The sequence below is a fragment of the Peromyscus leucopus genome, chromosome 7 (genome assembly GCF_004664715.2).
Source record: "Peromyscus leucopus breed LL Stock chromosome 7, UCI_PerLeu_2.1, whole genome shotgun sequence".
NCBI lineage: Eukaryota > Metazoa > Chordata > Mammalia > Rodentia > Cricetidae > Peromyscus > Peromyscus leucopus.
Genome location: NC_051069.1, coordinates 6,322,347 through 6,348,175, shown reverse-complemented (window position 1 = coordinate 6,348,175; position 25,829 = coordinate 6,322,347). Strand labels below are relative to the sequence as shown.

General features: G+C 37.9%; 1 protein-coding gene across 14 annotated transcripts in view; it reads left to right on the top strand.

Annotated features, from left to right (window-relative positions):
• Positions 1–25,829, top strand: part of Herc1 (HECT and RLD domain containing E3 ubiquitin protein ligase family member 1) — a 161,501-nt gene that overhangs the window by 4,525 nt on the left and 131,147 nt on the right. For 10 of the 14 annotated variants that reach the window (XM_037207385.1, XM_037207390.1, XM_037207392.1 and 7 more), the window contains exons 2-3: positions 1,177–1,232; positions 21,512–22,467. In XM_037207385.1, coding sequence (XP_037063280.1) covers positions 21,538–22,467 — 930 coding nt within the window. In that variant the 5' untranslated portion in view covers positions 1,177–1,232; positions 21,512–21,537. The remainder of the gene's footprint in view (positions 1–1,176; positions 1,233–21,511; positions 22,468–25,829) is intronic. The other 4 variants (XM_037207386.1, XM_037207384.1, XM_028866277.2 and 1 more) reach the window with 1 other exon arrangement.

Below are 25,829 nucleotides of genomic sequence, written 5' to 3'. Positions count from 1 at the left end.
CTTATTTTAAAAAACTTATTTAAAATAAAAAAACTTATTTTAAAACAGCTATTTTGTATGCATATGGATTTACTATTTACTAAGTACTCAAATTTGAATACTGAGAAACAGGTGTGCTTATTTATTTACTTTGGTTTTTTTGAGGCAGGGTTCCTCTGTGTAGTTTTGGTGCCTGTCCTGAATCTCACTCTGTAGACCAGGCTGGCCTCGAACTCACAGAGATCCACCTGGCTCTGCCTCCCAAGTGCTGGGATTAAAGGTGTGCGTCACCACTGCCCGGCTTATTTATTTTTATATAAGAAATTAAATCTTGACTGAATATTTGATACTATAGGACATAGACCATCTTCCAACATTTTTTAGAGTTGATCAATATTTTGCTTTTATAATCAACAGCATTGAGATTGCTGCTTCTCAATTCATAGTACAAAATTGCAGAAGTATATTTAGAGCCATTTCAGAAATGTGGGAAAGTCTGTCCTGTTTCCAAATCAAAATTTATTTAATGATTTTTATGTGAAAGTCAAGCCAGCAACTTTAAAAATCAAATGTCCTAACACAAAACAATCCAGAGAGATATTAATTTGATGCTTATGTGCTGAGGAATGAGGATAAAAATATTAGAATTCTTGATTTCTGTATTTTAGCTATTGTATTTCAAAAGTGGAGCACTTTATTTCCATAGTAAAAATACTGCAATCCATAATTTACAGTAGTCTCAATCTGAGCCATGGCATTTTTGGCATTTCTCCTTGTCATTGCATGGTGCCATGGCAAGCACAATGCAGAGCTTACACATTTTATGTTCAGAACCAAGGCTTCAGTGGAGTAACAGCATGGGTGAGTGCTGCTGGAGACGCATTGGATTTATTCTTATGTCCAGAAACCTTTTATTGTAGCTAAATTTTTGGCCACCCCTGAGTTTAGTTACATTATGGAATTACTACTCACAGTTTAAGAAACTGACTGTAAGGGACCAGAGAATAATAGATTTTGTTATCTGCCAGGGAAGGAGTGGTGACTTTGGAACCTATCCCTTGAAAATACCGAAGGACAACTATATTTATTTTTCTATGCATTAAAAAACATGCATTTATATTGATACCCTTTCTTCCAAAACTACGAGGTTGTTCTGACCTTTCTTCATTTCTTATTTGTATCTTCTTTCTGTGACAGAAGCCTGGATCTCAGTATAGTAACATACATTTGCTAACTTTTGGAGTATCCATCAGGTAGGTAGTTTGCTAACTTATGAAAAGCATTCACTAAATTGATTATCTGTGTGCAGTTTTTATCTTTAGCCTTAGTTATTTAGGTTATCTGTTGATTCCCTGCTTTCTTTAGTGTGGCCGTGTTACTTTTGTGCAGTGCAGTTTAGTTCCTTTGTGACTCCTTTGTTTTCTATTTTGATTGCTCTTAGTACTGGTTGTTAACTAATTATTGTTAAGGATGATGGTGATTTCAGAGAAGAACTCTCAAGTATCTAACCCTGGGCTTAAACTTGGTATTCTCCTGCCTCAACCTTCTGAGTGCTAGGGTTACAGGCATGTGTCATCATACATGGGTGTTATTGTTAGTTTTGGTTTGTGAAACAGTAGTTACTAAATGCTGCTGCTGTTAAACTTTACTACTTAAAACGATTACTCAAAAGTATCACTCTATCCTCCTTCTTATCGTCTCATTCTTATGTCCCTATCTTTGTTTCTCCTTTTCCATGTCCATTAAGATATCCAGAGTTGAAATTTAGTTTCTGACTTATCTCTTCCTCAATTATTTTAGCCAAATGAGCAGATTATGTGCATTTTAAAGGATTAAATATGTGTGTTTACATCCCATAGTATACATATGGAGGTCAGAGGACAACTTGGAATTGGTTCTTTGTTTCCATGATGTGGGTCTCGGGGATCAAACTTAGGTATCAGGCTTAGTGGCAAGCACCTTTACCTAGTGAGCCATCTTACTGGCTCCTACATTTTCTTTTATTCATTTTTTCATATAATTTTTAATTGACATATAAACCACATATCATAAAATACATCGTTTAATTTAATTAATTAATAAATTATTTTTTGAGACAATATGTTGCCCAGGCTGGCTTCAGATTCCTGGCCTCAGGTGATTCAACTGCGTCCATCTCCTGAGTAACCAGGAACAGGCATATGCCGTACTCTTGTAAAGTGTATAAGCCAGGTTTGCATGCATGCATGCATGCTTGCTTGCTTGCTTGCTTCCTTCCTTCTTTCCTTCTTCAGACAGGTTTCCCTTGCCTCCGACTTGAGGTCCTCATAGATCTTCTAATTATTGGGTTATAGGACTTTGCAGTCATGTAGTTACAAAAAAGCACATTCACAAGGTTGTGCCACTTATCACCACTGTCTAATTCTAGAACATTTTATCCCCCAAAGAAACCTTGTGATCATTAGCAGTCACTTCCAAGGTCTGTATTCTGTTCTACTTTCTATGTGGATTTGCTGATTCTATTCTGGGTATTTTGTGTAGGTGAAATTGTATAATATGTGGTCTTTTGTTCCTGGTTTCTTTAAGTCAGTATAATTTGTTCAAAGTTCATTTATGCTGTAGCATGTATGAGTACTTCAGGTTTTTTTTTTTCCTGGCTAAATGATATCTATGTAACATTTTATTCGTCTATGTATCAGTTGATGGACATTGTTTTTTTTTTTTTTTGTTAATCTTTTGGCTACTGGGAATAATGTTGTTATGACCATTCATGTACATTGTGTGTGTGTGTGTGTGTGTGTGTGTGTGTGTGTGTGTGTGTGTATAGAATGAGGTCAGGGACCCGTGTTCACTAGATGAGCACTCTTTCACTGAGTTATATCTCTAACTCTTCTATCCTGGAAATGTTGCAGATTGGTTCATTCTTTTGAAGATATATTATTTTCATACTCTTGACTTTTTTTTCAATTCTTTTTTTCAATTTTTTTTTTTTTTTTTAAGATAGGGTCTTAATTTGTAGGCTGGCCTGGAACTTACTGTGTAGAACAGACTAGGCTGGCCTTGAGCCACAGAGATCTGCCTACCCTTTCCTCCAGAGTATCTTCTTTTTTTTTAAAACAGTTGTGTAGATGCAGTTACATCTATGTATGACATTTGCTTGTTTTCTGTATTTTGCAGTTACAGTGTTTCTATAAATGACCTTGTACATAATCATTTTGTGTTAGTAGAGATATATGGTGTATCTTCCTAGTAGATTCCTATAAGTAGGATTGATGGGTCAAAAGTTAAATGCCTATGTAGTTTTGCTAAGTATTTTCATTTTTCTTTATATATGTACCATCAGAAATATATGAAGGCAGTTTTTTCCCTATAGACTCACCAACAGAATGTATTATCTTGCTTTTTAATTTTTTCCAAAGATAAGTCCTTTAAAATGCTTTATAATTATTGTAGGAAGGCTTGTAGATTAATGGATTGTTACAGATTGAAAAATATATTATCCCTCACTATTGTTCTGATATGTACAAATTGTTACATGTAGGTGAAATTGATTAGAATATAATTTCTAGCCTAGTCATGATTTCTTATTTGAGCCCTTTCTCATTTAATGGAGGTATAGGGTTGATTCATAATGCTTATATGCTAAAATTCTTGTAGTGGTTCACAAAAGATATCTGAATTTGGAAGAAAGAGCTTTCTTCTTCTGGGATTTGTTAAAATAATAGTTATTGGTTCACATTTCATGATAGTTACGATATTTTGAACAACACATGCAGTACATATTGACATCTATGGTGTCAAGACTTATTTTTACCAGTAATGGTAGTATTTGTAATCTGTTCCTGTAAGCAAGAAGACCAGTCCTCCTTTTTTTTTTTTTTTTTAAGATTTATTTTGTTAATAAAATACTTAAAAATATGTGTATGTGAGTGTATGGGTATGTGCACATGAGTGTAAATGCCTGAGATAGCTAGAGACACCAAATTCTCCTAGAGATGGGATTAGAGGTAGATGTGAGCCTCTTGTTATGGGTTCTGGAAACTCAACTGTTGTCCTCTGCAAGATTAGTGTGAACCACTCCCAGTCTCCCAAGAAGACCAATATTAAAATGAAACTGAGAGTTTAAAATTCTAGATTCGGATGGTCCTGTCAGATTTTACTGATGCCATGGAACTAGGACAACTAAAATCTCCATCACAGGGTAGCAAGTAAGGCTGGAACTTTAGGTTCTTTGCCAGAAAGAACACTGCTCCAGGTGCTAGGAACACATTAATTAAAAATCAGGGTTGAGGATGTAGCTCTTACCTAGCATATGCTAGGTGATGGATGTGATCCCCAAGCACTGACAAACAAGCCAGTGCATTTTTGCACCTGAAGGAGCCTATATTTTAGTGGTTTTATGATTAATTGATGGTTCATAAGAAAACAGATGCTAGGTGTTTGTTTGTGACTAGAACCAGTAGTAGTCTGGTGGAGTCTTAAAATGTCTTTGATGCTGATACAAACCTCAGATAATACTTGATTTCTCATGATTAGTGGTGTTCACCAATCTTTTGTCTGTCTGTCTCTGTCTCTCTCTCTTTGCTGTGGGTTGAATCCCAGGTCTTGTTTGTGCTAGGTAGACACAATACCATGGAACTCCATCCCCAGTTTTCATTTTTTTCCCCTCTTCATTTTAGGCTTATTTATTGTATGAATTTGAAGTATACTATATGCGTTTTAGTGAAATGATGATTTTAGGTAAACAATTTAAAATACCCATCTCACACATGTATATGTGTATGGTGTGTGTGTGTGTATGGTGTGTGTGTGTGTGTGTGTGTGTGTGTGTTTGTTGTGTGTAGGTCAGAGGACAACTTTAGGAGTTGCTTTTTTCCATTTGCTTTGTTTTGAGGCATGGTCTCTCTTTCTACAGTTGCACTATATACTTCAGGCTAGCTGGCCTGGGAACTTCTGGTGATTCTCTGGTCTCCATCTCTCATAGGAGTGCTGTGGTTAGAAATGTGTACCATGGCATTGTTTTTTTTTTTTTAAACATGGTTACAAGTATTGGAGCTCATACTTGTCAAGTATGTTCTGTATGCACTTGTACTCACTGAGCCATCTCCTTGGTTCATCATTTTGAGACAGTCTCCTGTGTAAAGTAGGAGGCTAGCTTTAAACTTGTGATCCTCCTGCCTCAGTTCCTTTATTACCAGGATTATAAGAATCTCCTTTCTTACAACAGAATAAAACAAGCCATTGTATGTATCTCATTATTTTTTTTTTTTATCCAATCATCTGTTGATATTATCTTAGTTACTTTTCTGTTGTTGTGAAGAGACATGACCAAGGTAACTTATACAAGAAAGAGTTTATTGAGACTCATGGTTCCAGAGGGTGAGAGTCCATGATCATCATGGTAGTGAACATGGCAGTAGGTAGGCAAGCAGGCATGATGAGAGCTTACATTCTGGTCCACAGGCATGAAGCAGAAAGTGCTAACTGAGAATGGCATGGACTTCTACAATCTCAAAGCTCACCCCCAGTGACACACCTTCTTTAACAAGGCCACACCTCCTAACCCTTCTCAAACAGTTCTACCATCTGGAGACCAAGCATTCAAGTATATGAGCCTATGAGGGCCACAGACATTTAGGTTGCTTCCATGTCTTGACCTCTGTGATAATACCACAGTGCACATGAGACTCTAGATATCTCTGGGAGGTGCTGATTTCACCTCTCTTGAGTGTATACCCAGAAGAGAATTAAAAAAAAATTTTTTTTTGAGGAATTCCATACTGTTTTCCATAATGAACACTCCAAATTACATTTTAGCCATTGGGTGTTCCCTATTCTCTATATCCTCCTCAACAATTACTAATTTATTTTTTCTTTTGAGACAGTGTCCTATGTAGTTAAAGTTGGTCTCTTCTTTGCAGCTGAGGATGACCATGTTCTAAATTCTTGACTTAAAAGTGTTGATTGAAGGCCAGAAGTGAGTTTGAATGGTAATCATAGTTCTGCTTTCTTACAGTTTGTCATTCTTTTGGAAAGAATGAGTAAGGGAGAATGAGGGAGAGATGTGCACAACTTAACAATAATTTGGAAGAGAGTAGACAGCTGTATATGTAAACTATAATGCTGGTTTTTGAGCACTTATGTAAGCAATAGTCTAAGCAATTTCATTTACTATTTTTAGATTGACAAAATTGCGTACATTTGAAGTGTAAATTTATTGTAGAATGATTAAATCTAGCTAGTTATTATGTATTTGTTACTTTTTGTAGTCACTTAACTAACATACACTTTTTAAACATTTTTCTGCGTGTTATTTAAAACTCCTTTAAATCTATAAACTAGCCAGGCGGTGGTGGCACACGTCTTTAATCCCAGCACTTGGGAGGCAGAGCCAGGCAGATCTCTGAGAGTTCGGGGCCAGTCTGGTCTACAGAGCTAAGATCCAGGACAGCCACCAAAACTACACAGAGAAATCCTATCTTGATAAACCAAAAAAAAAAAAAAAAAAAAAAAGGTTATTGTAAAGTCTAGGTTTTGTTTGTTTTCCCCAGTGTTGAGGATGAACTCAGGGTTTTTTTTTTTTTTTTTTTTTTTTTTTTTTTTTTTTTGGTTTTTCGAGACAGGGTTTCTCTTGTGTAGTTTTGGTGCCTGTCCTGGATCTTGCTCTGTAGACCAGGATGGCTTCGAACTCACAGAAATCCGCCTGCCTCTGCCTCCCAAGTGCTGGGATTAAAGGCGTGCGCCACCACCGCCCGGTGGGTTTTTTTTCTTGTAGGCAAGTGCTCTACCACTGAGCTACATCTCCATCTCCAAGCCTAGGTGTTTTTAAGATACAAGTTATAATTTAGACATAAAACTGAATAATGACAGCTAAACTGTTGTAATATTTTTAAAACCAATGTTTTATTTTTAAAAATTATTATTATTTTGAGACAGGCTCTCATTGTGTAGCTGGACTGACCTGGAACTCATTTTACAACCTTACCTTTCAGAGAGCCGCTTGCTTCTGCACCATCGTGCCTGGCCCACAGTGTTTTAACTACAGTTTCTAGTAGGCTGTGGTAATACTAAAGTGGGTTTGATTATTTTGTGGGTTAGTATAGTGACTGTGAGCTTTCTGTATCTGGAAGTTTGGAAAAGACAGTTTAGTAGCTTCTTAGTGGGCAGATGTAAGGTAGTAGTGAGGTGGCATAAATGTTGGTGTGCTGTTTTCCTTTATTCATTTTGAAAACAGCTTTAATTGTTTTGGCCACATTAAAATTATTCTGAGATAGTAAGAAGGTATGCAAAATAGAAGAATAAAGTGAGATGTGAATTTCACAGAATCACTTAGCTTTAAAGTAGTTGGTTACCAACAGGATGTGACTTTGTCTTCTAAAATTTTAATTGCTGAGTATTTTGCATTCTTAAACTGTTACTTAAGATGCCTTTCTGTTCTTTCAAAGCTATTTTTTTTTATAATGCTTTCTTTTACTACTTTATAATCACCATCTCTCTCTTGCCTGTTATCTTTTGGGTTCGTTCCTTATTTCAGAGTGAGCAGGCAGGACTTGTTTTTTTGTACACAAGATAAAAGTAGTCCTGCTTAGGAGCTCAGTGCACTAGAGTGCTTACGTAGTAAAACTGCTGATGATAAATTCCAGAAGTACTAATGGCCCATAGTACTAGAAGGTAGCAGTGACTGCAATATTGTTTGCAAATCTACACTGTGTTCTCTGTGAATGTTGTATTACGTAATTAAAAAAAACCATTTAAAGCCCTTTCCACAGAAAGCTTTTGATCAGCATGCTGTTAAAGGACTTGTAAGTAATAGGAAGGGCAAGTTTAGCAAGTGGACTGCTAGTGAGATTCTTGTCAAATGATTTTTTTTTTAAGCTTTAGATAAAACCAAGGACTTTGGACTTGTTAGGCAAGTGTTCTACCTCCACCTCCCTCCTCAAATGATTTTTTAAAAAAAATAATATTTTAACTATAATATCAGGTGGTCACCTGTGTCTGACTATGAATTTATCTCTTTTGGAAATATGTAGAGATTGTATTCATTCAATCCTAGGCAGATAATTAAATTCCCAGGCAGCATTCTATCTTAAAAAAAAAAAAGCAGTAGCAGTAGCAGCAGCAGTAGCTGCTGGGTAGTGGTGATGCATGCCTTTAATTCTAGCACTCGGGAGGCAAAAGCAGGTAGATTTCTGAGTTCCAGGCCAGTGTAGTCTACAGAGTGACTTCCAGGACAGCAAAGAAACCTCCTGGATTTAAACAGAGAAACCTGTCCTGAGAAACAAAAAAATTAATAATATTAATATTAATATTTGGGGGCTGGAGAGATGTGTCAGCAGCTAAAGAGCATTTGCTGCTTTTCCAGAGCACCTGGTTTGGTTCCCAGCACCCATGTAATGACTTAACAACCACCTGTAACTCCAATTCCAGGGGGATCTGATGCTCTCTTCTGGCCTTTACAGGCCATAGACATGCATACATAGGGCATACACGTACATGAAGCCACTCACAAGTGTATATAAAATGAAAACAAACAAATCTTTAAAAACAGAATATTTTAAACATATGTTGACTTAACAGTTTAGAGAATAGAATAGGAACTCTTCATGCACCAAGCTTTGAGCTTCAAGAATTATCAACTCAGGTCAGATGTGATAACTAGCATTCAGGAGACAGAATCAGGAGGATCAGGAGTTATATGTTGTCCTTAGCCATATAAGCATCTTTGAGGCCAGTTTGAGGTACATGAAAGCCTGTATTTTTTTTTTTTTTTTTTTTTTTTTTTTAAATCTAGTGAGATGGCTTGTTGGGTAAAGACACTTGCTACCAAACTTGAGGACCCAAGTTCAATATTGACAATCCACATGATAGAACAAGAGAACAGACTCTTGGAAGTTGTCCTCTGACTTTGACATGCCTGTTATGTACCTCTTCATCAAAATAATAAATAAAAGCTGTAGCAGTCCAAAGGAACCCAAAGATGTCTTGTTTCAGCTGTATTTCTATCCACTTAATTCCTTGATCCCAATTCCTGGATTAGATTGTTTAATTCAAATTACACACACACACACACACACACACACACACACACACACACACGGATATATACATACATATATACACATGTAATTTGTACATTTGAGATTTTTTTTTAATATTGGTTCCTAAAAAGTCTCTCTTATGCCGGGCGGTGGTGGCGCACGCCTTTAATCCCAGCACTCGGGAGGTAGAGCCAGGCGGATCTCTGTGAGTTCGAGGCCAGCCTGGGCTACCAAGTGAGTCCCAGGAAAGGCACAAAGCTACACAGAGAAACCCTGTCTCGAAAAACAAAAACAAAAACAAAAACAAAAAAAAAAACAAAAAGAAAAAGTCTCTCTTACATCCATTGTTATAGCTATAGTATATCATCATGCCAAAAACATTTATAGCTAATTTTTACTTTGTGCTGCTGAAGATTGAACCAAAGGCCTTACAAATACTGTACCTTTGGCCTACCTTCCCAGCCTTATAGCAAATTCTGTTTTTTGAGACAGGGTCTCACAATGTAGCTCTGACTGGCCTGGAACTCACTATGTAGACAAGGCTGATCTTGAACTCCCAGAGATTCACCTGCCTTTGCCTTCTGAGTGCTGGGATTAATGGTGTTCTCCACCATCCCTAGCCTTATAGCAAACTCTTAATATTATCACAGTAACCAGGTTTTATATTTTGTTTGTTTTTGTTAACAAACAAATGTGATAAGGACCATTAACTTCTTTACTTTTCCAGGACAGGGCTTCTTGAGCTTTGTGACTTGCAACTTCTCTGGGATTTTTTTTTTCTTTTTAAATTAATTTAGTTTTTATGCATTTATTTCTTTTTATGTCATGTGGGTGCATGCGTGCCATGGTACTCTGTGTGGAGGTTGTAGGACGGCTTGTGGAGTTGTTCTCTCCTTCCGCTTGTGGACTCTGGAGATTGAACAGGTAGTCAGGCCTTTTCCTGTTGAGTCATCTAGCCCTCCTGAGGAGTTTTTACATGACCCTAGATATATAGCTATATAAAAACATACATCATAAGCCGGGCGTGGTGGCGCACGCCTTTAATCCCAGCACTCGGGAGGCAGAGCAAGGCGGATCTCTGTGAGTTCGAGGCAGCCTGGGCTACCAAGTGAGTTCCAGAAAGCGCAAAGCTACACAGAGAAACCTGTTCGAAAAACCCAAAAAAAAAAAAAAAAAAAAAAACATACATCATAAATGAGTTATAAATCAATTCTTTGTTGTACATAAGTCTCACTATTAAAGATGAAAGCAAATTTGTGTACTGTGAGGTAGATACAAAACTTGGTTGAATAATTACTATTGAAGGTATGAATTATCTTCAACATTTATCTTTACATCAACATGTTCAAAAATGGCAGAAATATCTTTAAAGCTATTTCAGATTTTGTGGGAAATACTGTCCTAATCTTAAGCCAAAATTAATTCATCATTTATTTGTGAAACTCAAGTCAGCAACTTAAAACAGCAATTTTAAAAATGAACTATTCTAATACAGTATAATCCCAAGATACACTAATTTTATACCTATATGCTGAGAAATGATATTTAGGGAACTTTTAAAATCCTTTGTTTTCTGTAATTAAACCATTATATTTTCTTTCTTCCCTTTCCTTTTTTTTGGTTTTTCGAGACAGGGTTTCTCTGTGTAGCTTTGGAGCCTGTCCTGGAACTCACTCTGTAGCCTAGGCTGGCCTCGAACTCACAGATATCCACCTGCCTCTGCCTCCCAAGTGCTGGGATTAAAGGTGTGTGCCACCACCGCCCAGCAAAACCATTATATTTTCAAAGAGCAGAAAACTTTGTATGTTCAGTAAATAACATTGCAGTTGTAACTTAGTCTGGAATTTCAGGCAGTGTTGGTTGACACTGTGGCATGGTTGTCCATATTGTAAAGCTCACACAGTGTGTGTTCAGAACCAGGCTGTAGTGAGGTCATGTGATATGCAGTATGGGTGAGTACTGCCAGAGATACCTTGGATTCATTATTTATTTGATTTTGAATTAAATGTTGGTAGTTGTTCATCCAGAAACCTGCATATTCAGTTGTGTGAACCCATTGAGTTCAGACCCACAGTTCTAGAAAATCTACTTTTGTTGTAGTCTAGCCTGTGGGTGCTAGCCAAAGCTCAACTGCAAATTAAGGTGAACTGCAGGTGTTGACAGTTTGTATTCTATTACATTAATTGCACCTGTTAGAGTAACAGATTGTTTTAACTTGACAAGTGTAATTTACTCTTTTGTTTTCAAAGATTTTTTTCATTAGAAGTATATTGACAGTTATTATTTTGTAGCCCAGCAATTGGGGCTGGCTCCTAGAATCTGTTCATTCAACTAAAAAATGAACAAAATGATGCCTTTCACAAGGCAAAACAAAACCAAGTAAAACAAAACAAAACAAAATCCACCAAAAACCCCAAAATTTATGTTGATAGTCTAGAAAACTGCAACCATTGTTTGGAATCATTATATTGAAAACATTTACTAAAAATAGTAATATTTTATTATTTATTTGAAAAATTTAAATTACATTTATCCCATGTATATATGTTTGGGGGAAGAAGCACTTGTACCATGACATGTATATGGAAGTCAGAGGACAACTTGTAGTAGTCAGCTTTCTCCTTCTATTATATCATGGGTCTTGGGGATTGAACTCAGGTCATCAGGGTTGGTGGTAAGTGCCTTAACCCACTGAGCCATCTTCCGTCCTGAAACAGAAGGTTTAAAAATAGCTCAATGTTAGCCGGGCGTTGGTGGCGCACGCCTTTAATCCCAGCACTTGGGAGGCAGAGCCAGGCGGATCTCTGTGAGTTCGAGGCCAGCCTGGGCTACCAAGTGAGCTCCAGGAAAGGTGCAAAGCTACACAGAGAAACCCTGTCTCGAAAAACCAAAAAAAAAAAAAAAGCTCAATGTATGGGCTGGAGAGATGGCTCAGTAGTTAAGAGCACTGGCTGTTTTTCCAGAGGCCCTGAGTTCAATTGTCAGCAACCACATGGTGGCTCACAACCATCTATAGTGGGATCTGATGCCCTTGTCTGGCATAAAGTTGTACATGCAGACAGATCATTCATACATAAATAAATCTTAAAAAGAAAAGTAGCTCTATGTCATAAACTTAGTACTAGAACATTGTAATTCCATATTTTTGCTTTGACTTTTTGTCAATGAGTTAACTTGATTTCATATCTCTAGTTTGAATCCATATTTAATTTAGAGTATTCTACTTCTGCTTTCTTCTTTGCCATGGTTAAATTAAAAGTAATGCTAAATAGTTAATAGCACTTACTGCTGCTCTTGGAGTGGACCTAGGTTCATGTCCCAGCACCCATATGTCAGATCACAGCCATCTGTAACAACAGTTCAAGGAGAGTTGATGCCCTCTTCTGACCTCCATGGGCATCAGGTTCACACATTGCATATGCATACACTTGGGTACCCACACAGACGCATAAGATATACACAGATTTTAAAAAATGATAAAAAAAAATCCCCACATTAATCAAATCTGAGAAACATTGAACATGCTCTATGTCCTGCTGCATCAAATATTCAAGATTTAAATTCATTATTTTAAAATAACATCTATCTTGTTACTGTGTAAATTTGCTTTTGTCTTTAATAAATGATAAGGTTATATGTATAACAGGATAGTTTTAAAATAAATACATGATTTATTATTAAAATAAATTAATAATAAAAAGATACAGTATTTCAGATTATGAGAGTAACTGGCTGCGCTGCCTATTTCACCAGGAGGGCCACTTGGTTACTGCATTTCCCATGTCATGTAAAAGAATGCAAAAGGAACTTAAAATAGCTCTTGTTACTTCTCTTTACTAGCTCTATGGTTAACAAGTAGGGAACATACAAAGCAACACCCAATATTTATTTTCGTAGTTTCAAAATGGTTCCATGTAAAAGATGGGAATTGCAAGATGAGAAAAGATTTACTTGAGGGAGGGGCAGATAGGGTCTGAATGATTAGACCTGAAGGAAGTATAGGAGTTTTTAGGTCAAAAGGGTTGTATATTTCAAGAGGCAAGCAGATGAGCAATTGTGCAGAGGTGACAGTGAACACATCTCAATTGAGTGATAATAGGGATTGGAAGGAATGACTGTCTGACCAGAGCGGAGGTGGCAGAAGTACATGGGATGGCAGAAGTAGATTTGGTAGGCTGGGGAAGGCAGTTTTTGTGATCCCTAAATAAAATGAGAGGTTTTCCCATGGAGCTTGATCAGTTGCAGTCCTGGCAGGAAATAAGTTGTAGATGTTTTGGTGGCCTTAAGGAAAGCAACAGAATTGTGATATTTCTAAAACAGCGCTCGCTATTGAGAAGCTGTCAGTACCTGTAAACTTGAGGAAGCAGGAAGACCTTGGGCCTGATGGGAGCTGGAGAAGTGGAAGCCAGTATATTGGTTAAGACTGTGGCCTTAGAGGAAAAAATTCTGTGAGGTTGAAGGATGTCAGAGAAATAATGACCCTAATTGCTTTTTCATCTCATCCTCCCACTTTACCTGTGCCCTTCTTTGGTCTAATGTAATAAGAATTAAGAAAGGCGGAAGATTGGTATAATGAAGATGCTCTTGGAAGGACTTGTTTTAATGGAATTTGAATCTTCATAGAAACAAAAACACAACACACAACATCTGATACACTATTCCAACTTACAACAAAAAGGATGAAGGCAGTCTATTATAGCCTCAATATGGCTAATTTTATTATTTTATTGTAGATTCGTTTTGAGACAAGAATTAATTCATCCCCCACAGAGTTCCTGAGGGAAGTGGGTGCCGGTGGATGAAAGGACAAAAGAATAGGACAGAGTACCAGTCTTGAAAATTGTGTCTGGTTGTGGAATAGGCAGGGCCACAGTAATAAAAACAAGCATATAAATAATAGCAAAGACAGGCAGAATAGGACAAATCTCTTGTCTGTGTGAACAAATGTAACATGAGAGAGGAAGAAATGATCCAGTCTGTATTGGTAGACATGGGGTAATTAGAGTGTAGAAGGCTTTAGAGATAGACCTTTCGGAATAGGCCTTTGAAGAAGTATGAATTTTGACAGGAAAAGATTAAGTAAGTGAGGACCCTTAATCATAAAGAGTAGTATGAACAAAGGTACAGAAATGGACATTTGGTTTGTTAAAGATTAGGGCAAAGGGCTGGAGAGATGGCTTAGTAGTTAAGAGCACTTGTTGGTTTGCAGAGGATCTGGGTTTGTTTTCCAGCACTTACATGGTGACTCGGAATCCCTCTAAATCCAGTTCCAGGGGATCTGACATTCTCTTCTGGCCTCCATGCACCAGGCCATGCAGTCAAAACACTCATACATACAAAATTAAATAAATAAAAGAATAGATTAGGGGGACAGTTAATTGAACTGGAGTTATGGGAACTAGCCTGTTTTTGAACAGACTTAATAATGGCTTGGTAGGAAAGAGAGCTTTCACTTTGTCTTTAAGCTAGGCAGTGATATAGTTAATTGTTAGAAATGAGCTTTAGATTAATCTGGCAGAAATAGACTATATTAGGACTTGTACTTTCAGAGCAGGTTACAAAAGGTGATGCATGGCTGGACCAGTGAGTATGTGTAAGAGGTTGCCAAGCCATATAAAAAGGAAAGAAGTTAAAGAAGACTCTGATTTTGACCCTGGGTTACCCTAAGAGTGGTGTGCCCAAAGGATCTGTTTTTATAACAGTGTAGGAAAGGAGTGTAGGGAAGTGTTGGGAGGTGGAGAAGTTGGAAGAGGTGGTGAGGCTAATTTTGAATATAGTGAAATGGAGATAAGAAACAGTGACTTGGCAATGTTACTAGGCATTTTGAATTGTAAGACTGCCGTTCTGCAGAGATGCTGGCCAGGGAGGGAACTTTGGGACTAGCAGCCTCAGACAGACAAGAGGCAAGGGCCTCTAAGTCATTGTTTTTTTTTTTTTTTCCTTTGATTTTTGGTTACTTTTTTTTTTTTTTTTTTTGTTTTTCGAGACAGGTTTCTCTGTGTAGCTTTGCGCTTTCCTGGGACTCACTTGGTAGCCCAGGCTGGCTCGAACTCACAGAGATCGCCTGGCTCTGCTTCCCGAGTGCTGGGATTAAAGGCGTGCGCCACCACCGCCCGGCTGATTTTTGGTTACTTTTAAAGCAAACAACATATAGTAAAATTTACCATCTATTTGGTAAGGTTTGCAGGTATTTAAAGTAATTTAACTATCACTCTCTGCCCATTTTATTTCTCAAAAATTTCACTGTACCCTTTGCTATTAACTTTCTTTACCTGTTCCCTAGGCAATGGTAAGCAGTGGTCTACTTTTTATCACATTGGCTTTTACATTGTCTAGAATTTAATATATATATTACATATTAATATATATTAGGCATATAATTATACATAATATATAACATAACATATATAATATACAACACACACATATAAATGGAAAGTTAATTATGTTGTCTTTTTACTTTTTTGAGACAGATTTTGTTATTTAGCCCAGGTTGTCCTCAACTTTGTGATGTTCCTGGCTCTGCTTCCCAAAGTTTATCTTTGATGTCCTGTTTACTTCACTCAGCATAATGCTATTACAATGTTCTTTTTATCAACTCTTACCTTTTTTGTGTTTTTTTTTTTTTTAAACAGGGTTTCTCTGGTTGTCCTGGGCTCTGGGTTGTGACTGGGCTCTGTAGACCAGTCGGGCCTCAAACTTACAGAGATCCACCTGCCTCTGCCTCTACCTCCCGAGTGCTGGGATTAAATGTTTGCACTACCACCACCTGGCCTTTACCAACTCATTTTTTAGAAGTTATTGAGTAGTATGCCACTGTATGCATACATTGCAACTTACACCCATTTCTTTTTTTTAAGGTTTTATTTATTTTTAAATATTTATTTCTATAATTTGTAATTCTGTATGTGGGTTTGTGCTCATGAGTGTTAGTGCTTTCAGGGGCTAAAATCACATTTCTTGGATTTGGAGTTACAGTAAGTTGTGAGTCACCTGATGTGGTAAATTATATTAACTTGTAGCAATAGACCTTTTAGAATGAGCTGAATTGACATTTGAGGTTTTTAATTAAAAAATTTAGAATGATGTAGAACCTGTGAAACTACCACTACTACCACTATGATGGTAAGAAGCAGTGTGACTTAGTGCTTGAGAGGTCAGGTGTCAGGCTGCTGTCTTTGAATTCTTACTCCACCTGTTAGTTGTTGACATGTGACTGTGGCAGACTGTTTAACCCCACTGTGTTTCTGTTTCCTGTACTGGCAATAGGGGTATTCTGGGGACCTGTTTTTTTAATAGAGTTGTCTTCATGATCCAGTAGTAGTCCCTGCCATGTAGAAAGCGCTCAATAAATGTTAACAGCTGTCAATGCTTTGTTCACCTAGAGAGTGTGAGAAAGCTTCAGAATTGGGCAAATTCACCTGGAAGAACCATTTAAAGACTCACTTGTAGGAATCCTCTGCTCAAGTCTTTTAGCCCCACCCCCCTTTTTTGTTTATTTTGGTTTCAGGAAAATATTGATAGTACTATTTGTTTTTTTTTTTAACCTCTAGTCTTTTGGTGGTTTCTCCAATTCTACTTTTTGTTGGTAGATTTGATAACTTACATAATTATATTTGGATCTGTGCATTGGATCAGAAAGGGAAAAAAAGACAAATGGACTTTTAGTAGGATAAATCATGACTATATAAAAAAAATAACAGCAGTTTTCCAGGATTTAGCTGGTTCATCAGGATTGTGAATTAGTGGTTCTAGAATAAAACCCCATTGGTTTGATTTTCTTTTGTCTATAGTTGTCTCTAGTTCTTTATGTGCTGAATAAGCACATTGGCTTCTTGCTTTGTTGACTAGTTCTTACTGATGTTGTAGCAAAACAATTTGCAGCAAATGCATCGAGTCTTTTCCCTTTCTGTGCATTTCCTTTTAAATGGTGGTAATTGCAAACATTAAGTGTTGATTTTGTACAGTTAAACATCAATAATTCTGTCAAAAGAAAAAATTTAGAGTAAACTAAGTTATAGATTTAATTGGCTTTTATATGTGATTCCTGAATCAGGCAACATCTCATTCTGTACTAGAATGAGTGTTCCAGTGAACTGAGCAGAGGAGATTAGCTTTATGGACAAAAAAGGGCTGAAGCAAGCAGAAATAAAGAACAAAGTAGATTGGTTCTTTAAATCTGCTTTGTATGTGTAGGATAAAGCAAAGGGTTTCTGTCACGTGCCCAAGACTGGTTCTTTGGAGATTGGGCTGTTTGTCTCCCCTGCTTTCTTAGTAGATGAGATAATGTTAGTTTTAGTTTGTAGATAGAAAACTTTAGCATGGGTCCTCCAATACGGTTTGGTCTGTAAAACTTATGCAGATGTTCAGTACAAATCTATGTCCTGTTCTACAGTTGTGTTTAACAGTTTCTAGGATTTAATGCCAATCAGCAGGTGCCTGGGGCTGGAGTGGGATGAGTGGTGGCACTGCAGCTTGTGCTCGATGTAAGCTGCAGAACTTTGGCAGTGGCTCTCCTCCTATGCCAGGAGACCAGTGTCTACTCGGTAGCAGTCTCCCTTTCACTCCCCAAAAGTCTGGAGGTAGGCATGAAAGCTCTAATCCTTCAATCACTTGTTTGGTTTCTCTGAGGCCCATTTCCTTCAGAATGGAGCTCACCTAAGTGTTATTATCCCAGTCAACTGAGCATAAGTTCAGATATGTTAGAAAGAGGCTTGATTGTGAATATCAATAAATCAAAATATCACTTATGAAATTTCTAGGGTCTTAGAAACTGTGAGGAACCAGGGACAAAAACTAAACAGAATACTTCTCACTTTGTTGTAAATACACATTAAACATGTAACTACACAAATAGTATGCAATTGCAAACTGTGAAAGGTGTTACAGAGGTAAAGTAGTGGCTGCTGTGTATTTTAAAAGATGGACTTGATCTCATGTGGGTGTGGGCAATGATAGTTTCCCTGAGGAAGTGATAGTTAACTTATGATTAAGTTGGCTTACTTAGTATAGAGTAGTAAGTTTCTGGTATTGGGCTGTTTAAACTGAGATCTTGCACTAGATATTGACTTGGTGAAGGCAGGTTCTTAAGTAGAGAGAACAGCATATGCAAATTAAATACAAAGGGACTTTTTCCAGGAATCAAAAATCACAGCTGTAGCCCTGAAAGGAGAGCCAGGGGAAGAGATCAGGTCTTGGCTGCTTTTTTCCATAGGATTTTGTTTTCTATAGTAAGTTGTTGAAAAACTTCTAATCTTTTATTCTTTCTGAAATAAACTTAGAATTTGTTAAGAAGCACAGCATTAAGGGGGGGGGAGAGAGAGAGATGCCAATGAAAGGCTAGCATAAAGTCAAGATGGGTGCAAGCTTCTTGAGAGAGTCCAGCTTCTGAGTTTTTTTTAAAATTCTCTGTCATATAGATTTTATCAACCAACTCATTCAGATACCCTTTTTTATTTTTTAATTTAATTTAACCTTATTTTTTTGAGACAGAGTTTCTCTGCGTAGCCCCAGTTGTCCTGGAACTCACTGGGTAGACCAAGCTGCAGATCCATCTACCTCTACCTCCTGAGTGCTGGGATTAAAGGCGTGCGCCACCACCGCCTGGCTCAGATCTCCTTTTTTTATGCAAGGTCTCTTTACCTAGTTTAGGCTGGTCTGGAAGGTACTGTGTAGTCCAGGGTGGCCTCAAACATATGGTTCCTCTGCTTCTGTCTCCTCAGTGCTGGGATTACAGGTCCATGTCACTATGTCCGGCTGTTTGTGACCTCTTCCTTGGTTTTGCATTTGGAATTAGACTTCCCTCTCAAAGTCTGGTAGCAAAATGTTTTATACTTTTGTTGGGGTAAGGAATAGTTCCTGGAGGTTGGGGATTTAGCTCAGGCAAGCGCAAGGCCCTGGGTTCAGTCCTCAGTTCCGTGGAAGGGTGGGGGCAATAGTTCCTAACCACTAAATGCTTAAGGTTTAGAGAAACTGACAGTAACAACCCTTTCGGTTACTTAAATGATTTAAATGAGGGAAGTAATTGCAATTAGTAATTTAGCAAACACTGATGATGATTTAGGTTGCATGCTAAGGAGTTAAAATTGAGTGAAAGTTTTTTTTTTTTTTTTTTTTTTTTTTTCCCCTCTCTCCCTGAGACAGGGTTTCTCTGTGTAGCTTTGGAGCCTGTCCTGGAACTCACTCTATAGACTAGGCTGGCCTTGAACTCACAGAGATCCACCTGCCGCTGCCTCCCAAGTGCTGGGATTAAAGGCGTGTGGATCTTTAATTTCTGATTGTAAGGAGTTAGTTGTTGAACATCAGATTGGCCCTTTGAGGCTTTCAGCATATAAACAGAGGTTTGGGTTTGTACTGAGATGGAGACTGAATTGGAGGAGAACTTGTTACTTGGGAGTTTAGTAGGTAAACTGCTCTAATGGGCAGCAAAGAGGGATCATCACCTTAAAGTGAAGGTTCTAGCTAGGGGAGGAAGCAGTGGCAGGTGCTGGCACACTTCTCTTAAAAAAAAAAATGCTTTGGTAGAGTGGGAACATGTATAGACTGCATTTAGAATTCATTTTTCCAGGGAGGGATATGGGGCAGTGAAGTAGTACTGGGTTTCAGAACTTAGAGATATATTTAAATCCTCTCACTCACCCCCCCCCCCAAAAGACAGGGTCTCACTGTGTAGCTCTGGCTAGCCTGAAATTCTATGTAGATAGTCTATTCTCAAAGTCACAGAGACCCACCTTTCTCTGCCTCCTAAGTGCTGGTACTGAAGGATGCACTGCCACACCCAACTTCTCTCACTTTTGTGTGATGTCAGATTTAGTTTTTGAAATTGCTTTTCCTTTTCTTGAAACAAATTTAAGAATGAAAAGAGGTATATAACATAATAAAATTCTTCTTGTGTTTCTTTTTGTCACCATCTATCTGTCTGTGTCTATTGTAGTTGTTTATTTCTGCTCTTTCTGGGGGGCCCGCCACCCAGCTCCCAAATAAATCACACAGGGAGGCTTATTCTTAATTATGAATGCCCGGCCTTAGCTTGTTTTGGTTTTTTTCTGGCTTTCCTTAAATTATCCCATCTACCTTTTGCCTCTGGGCTTTTCCCGTTCTCTTACTTCTATAAATCTTACTCTTATTCTGTGGCTTGCTGTGTAGCTGGGTGGCTGGCCCCTGATGTCCTCCTCCTTCTCTGGCTAGTTCTTCCTTCTCTCTGATTTCTGCTGTATATTCTTTCCTGCCAGCCCCACCTATCCTTTCTCCTGCCTTGCCATTGGCTGTTCAGTTCTTTATTAGACCATCGGGTGTTTTACATAGGCACAGTAACAAAGCTTCACAGGGTTAAACAAATGCATCATAAATAAAAGTAACACACCTTAAAATAATATTCTACCTTATCTATCTATCTGATCTTTTCTTTTCTTTTTTTTTTTTAAACACGGGGTTTCACTGTGTAGCCCTGGCTGTCCTGGAACTCACTCTGTAGACCAAGCTGGTCTCAAACACAGAGATCTCCTACCTCTTGAGCGCTGGGATTAAAGGCATGTGCCACCACTGGTCTGGTTTATCATCATATAAAATTTTGTCATGTTTATGAAACCCTTTTTTGGGGCTGGAGAGATGGCTCAGAGGTTAAGAGCACCGACTGCTCTTCAGAGGTCCTGAGCTCAATTCCCAGCACCCACATGGTAGCTCACAACCACCTGTAATGATATCTGGCACCCTCTTCTGTATAGATAATAAATAAATAAACCTTTTTCTTTCTTCTTCTTTTTTTTTTTTTAAAGAAACCCCTTTTTTCCTTCTACACTTAGGATCAAATGTGGGGCTTCACATTATAGTAGACAAGCGTTCTGCCACTGAACATACCCCTCAGCTCTATTTTTAAAATGAAAGAATGAAATACCATTTTCTAAACTAACTTTTTAAAGTTTTGCAATTTTAAGTTCCACAGACCTTTATCCATTTTCATCTAATTTAATGTCTTATGAAACCATGGTGCATTTATCAAAGGTAAGATACAACATTGGCATAGGCCATGAGCTAAACTTAGGCTTGGTTAGGATTTTTATTGTTATGAAGGGACACCATGACCATGGCAACTCTTATTAGGAAAATGTTTAATTGAGGTGGCAGCTTACAGTTTCACAGTCTGTTATCATCATGGCAGGGAGCATGGTGGCTGGGAGTATAGTAGTGTGCAGGCAGACGAGCTGGAGAAGTTGCTGAGAATTCTTACATCTTGACTTGGAAGTGAACTGAAACACTGGGTGTGGCTTTAGCATATATGAGACCTCAAAGCTTGCCTCCGCAGTGACATACTTCCTCCAACAAAACCATACCTAATCCAACAAGGCCACACCTCCTAATAGTTTTACTCCTTTGGGGGCCATTTTCTTTCAAACCACCACAGGCTTCATTTAATTTCACCAATTTTGAAGTCATTAAATGTAATATAAAAATGGAATTTCAGAAACATTTTAAGCATCATCTGTGCTAGTTTTTGACTGTCTCCTTTCCTTCTGTAGAACTAATGGCTGAAGACTAAATCAACATGGCGACTATGGTTCCACCAGTGAAACTGAAATGGCTTGAACATCTCAACAGCTCCTGGATCACAGAGGACAGTGAATCTATTGCTACAAGAGAGGGAGTTACTGTTTTGTATTCTAAACTGGTCAGCAATAAGGAAGTAGTACCTTTGCCTCAACAGGTTTTATGCCTCAAAGGACCACAGTTGCCCGACTTTGAACGTGAGTCTCTTTCAAGTGATGAGCAGGACCATTATTTGGATGCCCTTCTTAGCAGCCAGCTGGCTCTAGCAAAGATGGTCTGTTCAGATTCTCCATTTGCTGGGGCGCTACGGAAGCGATTGCTTGTACTGCAGCGTGTCTTCTACGCACTTTCTAACAAGTACCATGACAAAGGCAAAGTGAAGCAGCAGCAGCATTCTCCGGAGAGCAGCTCTGGTTCAGCAGACGTCCATTCTGTCAGCGAACGGCCCCGGTCGAGCACTGATGCACTTATAGAAATGGGTGTCCGAACCGGTCTAAGTTTATTATTTGCACTTCTGAGACAGAGTTGGATGATGCCTGTGTCGGGACCTGGTCTCAGTCTCTGCAACGATGTTATTCATACTGCAATTGAAGTTGTGAGCTCTTTGCCTCCATTGTCTTTAGCAAACGAAAGCAAGATTCCTCCTATGGGCTTGGACTGCTTATCACAAGTCACAACATTTCTTAAAGGAGTAACTATTCCCAATTCTGGGGCAGATACTTTAGGTCGTAGATTAGCTTCTGAGTTGCTGCTTGGCTTAGCAGCTCAGAGAGGCTCTTTGAGATATCTTCTTGAGTGGATAGAAATGGCTTTGGGGGCTTCAGCAGTTGTACATACTATGGAGAAAAACAAACTACTATCAAGCCAGGAAGGAATGATCAGCTTTGACTGCTTTATGGCTATATTAATGCAGATGAGGCGTTCATTGGTATGTACCCCAAGTATCAACTTTGACAAATTGCTGGCTAGTCAACCAAAGCTTTTAATGAGTTTGTGGCTCTTGTAAGTGATTTGGGCGTTCTTTTGCTATGTTAAGTTGGTTAAATATTTTTTGGGCTCTGTGGGGAGAAACTTGCACATATTGATCTATAGGGATAGGACAATTAGTACAGTGAAGGCCCCTGGGTCAGAAGCCAAGTTTATAGTTTAAATGTTAGCTTATTTTAGTGGATTTGGAGAATTTACCTAACTTCATTGTGTTTAGTAAGTTCAGGTGTAAAATGAGAGGCCTAGGCTAGTGAGTATGGCAATTTTTTTTATAGCATCTCCAATTTCATCCTTTACATTTTATTTATTTTTTTTTTTTGCAGTCTGGCCTTGAACTTGCTGTGACTGTGACTGTCCCTGAATTCCTGATCCTTCTGCCTCTGTCTCCCAAGTACTGCAGTTATAAGTGTGCACCACCATTCTAGGCCTTTTCCAGTTTTTAAAAATTATGTACTGTGTGTCAAGTATTATTCTAGGACCTGAGGCTACAGCCTCAGAAATAGTTTCTGTTCCTACAAAGTTCATGTCTTGCTAGGCTGATCAGGAAAGAAACACATGAATTTAGGGGCTGGAGAGATGGCCCAGCAGTTAGGAGTTTGTTGCTCTTGCAGAGGACCTAGGTTCAGGTCCCAGCACCCACATAGTGGCTAACAACCATCTGTAACTTTAGTTCCGTGAGATCCAGCACCCTCTACTGGTCTCTACAGGCACTGCATGCACATGGTGCACAGACATACTTGCAGGCAAAATACCTGTACACATAAAATAAAAGTAAATAAGTCATGAAAAAATTCATAATTTCAGGTGAGACATTTTAAGAGGAAAAGAGAGAATGGTAGGTTGAGAGGGAAAAGGTATGCTGTTTTAGTTAACGTGGTCAGGGAGGGACTTTTGAGTTGTGACCTCTGAGCAGAGACCTGAATAAAGAGAAGTAATGAGCTAAGTAAAAGTGTGAAGAGTTTGTTGTCCATAGAAGTGAATCCCTTCACCACCATAACCTTGGATATCATATTAAAGAATAAAGATATATGTGATAAATTTTAAGAATATGCAAGACCGAATGTAATAACTTTGAAATCCAAGAATAAAATTTGAATTTTAAAGTGTTAAGGCTCAAATGCTTATAAACTGACTTAGTTAGGTATAACTGCAGTTAGGTTAAGTTGATCAGGTTTTTGTTGTTTGTTTTTGCTTTTTGGGGTGTGTGTGTGTGTACACAGTGTGTGTGTGTTTGAAATGGTCTCACTGTATATCTCTGGCTGTCCTGGAATTCTCTGTATAGACCAGGCTGGCCTTGAATTCACAGTGATATATAGGTGCCTTTTTGTGTGTGTGTGTGTGTGTGTGAGAGAGAGAGAGAGAGAGGGAAGGAGGGGGAGGGAAGGATGGGAGGGAGGGAGAGAGGGAGGGAGGGGAAGAGAGAGAGAGAGAGAGAGGTTCATGTTTCCTTTATTGCCCAATATAACCTAACGAATATATTTAAAATTCACTAAAAATACTACTTGTTATATTTACATATTCTAAACCTTTCCCTTCACCAAGTAAAATGCAAAGCTTTTGATTAATAAAATATTTCATTAAAACAGTCACATTCAAATCAGAAGCATTTAACTTTTCATCTACTGTATGTTTTGTATTTGTAAACTGAACTGTAAATATTGCATCACTTTATCATTAATTTTCTTTTTAAAAAAATTTTTCATTTAAAAAGTAATGTTACAGATAAGTACTTAAAGATTTTAGATGACAGAATCTATGAAAATTTGAACCTAAATGCTAAATAAAAATAAAAACATGTAGTGCTTTGTTGGGATAGAGAGTGTTGACATAGGTCTATAATCTTAAATTGTGGTTAAAACCTAGAGCTTTAGGTTGTAATCTAAATACAAAAGTCTTCAGGTAACAGCTGTGGGAAGCACTTAAGCTCTATGTGTTTTCTTAGTCACTATTGCACCTCTTACTTGGAAATCTGTTTTTCTCATTGTATTTTTCTTTTTCATACTTTAAGAGTTTGCTCCTTTCAAATCTGAAATACTGTTCATCTGCTCATCTTAATATTCCTGTGAAAAGTCACTCAATTCCTCTTATAAGCTATGCATTTTGTATTGCTTTTGTTACCAAAGAGGGGGAAAAAGATATTATTAGACACCATGACTATATAATTATATACTTGCCATGGTGTATTTCCTTCTAGAACAAAATTAGTAAGAGACTCTTCACCTTTCCCTTAGAAGGAAAGAAGTACCCTAGGCCTTTAGACTGTTCTCCACAATGTCTATTTGTTATAATAGACATGCACGTCAGATAGAGCAGGTTCAGGAAGGAAGCTGACACAAAATTTCCCTTCAGAATTGGGAGGGGGAATAGAGGATTGAGAGAGAGAGAGAGAGAGAGAGAGAGAGAGAGAGAGAGAGAGAGAGAGAGAGAAAGAATGAGAATGAAAGAGAAAATGAGAATATGCCTTGAACCCACACAACATGGGTTTCTAACTTTTATAAGTTTCTAATTGGTAAGGAGTGTTACCAATTAGAAACTTATAAAAACTTATACACCACATGATTTAGTCTGGCTTAGTCTGTAAGGTCAGGTACTGTGTGGTACCATAAATTTATCTTGCGTATATAGGTGTGTATATATGTGTAGGGGGTTAGTTAGTCTTGCTTAAAGCTGCAAATCGGAGGCGTCGAACTGCCAGGGACCTGGAACTAGGCTGCAGGAGAGCTTGGCTTGATGTATGGGGAAGAGAGGCAGCTAGAAGATCTGTGATCTAAGAACATTGTTGAGTTTCATTGCCTCATCTCCTTACCCCTGCACCCTGTGCTTAGGATTACTGCAGGATCTAATACCTGCTGGGCATAAGTTTGCTTATATATTCACAAACTGATTTGATATTTAAATTGGCTCTATAAGCTCAAGGAATTCTTATAGTGTGTGTGTGTGTGTATATGTATATATATACATATATATACACATATATATACACATATATGTGTATATATGTATACATACATACATACATATATATATGACTTTTTATATAATGTGTTTTGTTCTTTTGTTCTTTATTTAAGAATATTTTACTCTATGCCTTTCAGCTTCTTTGATTCACTGCTCCTCACTACTTGGAGTAAGGAGGAAGTGAACTAATTTTAGTGCCTGTTTTCTATCAGGTGCTTTGCATATTCTTTTCAATTGTCATGTTAATCTGTGAAGTAAGATATTATTTACCTTAATCTTGAAGGTGTAAAGCAACTGTGTTAGCCTGGATTTATACATGTATTGACTATCATAATATAACACAGA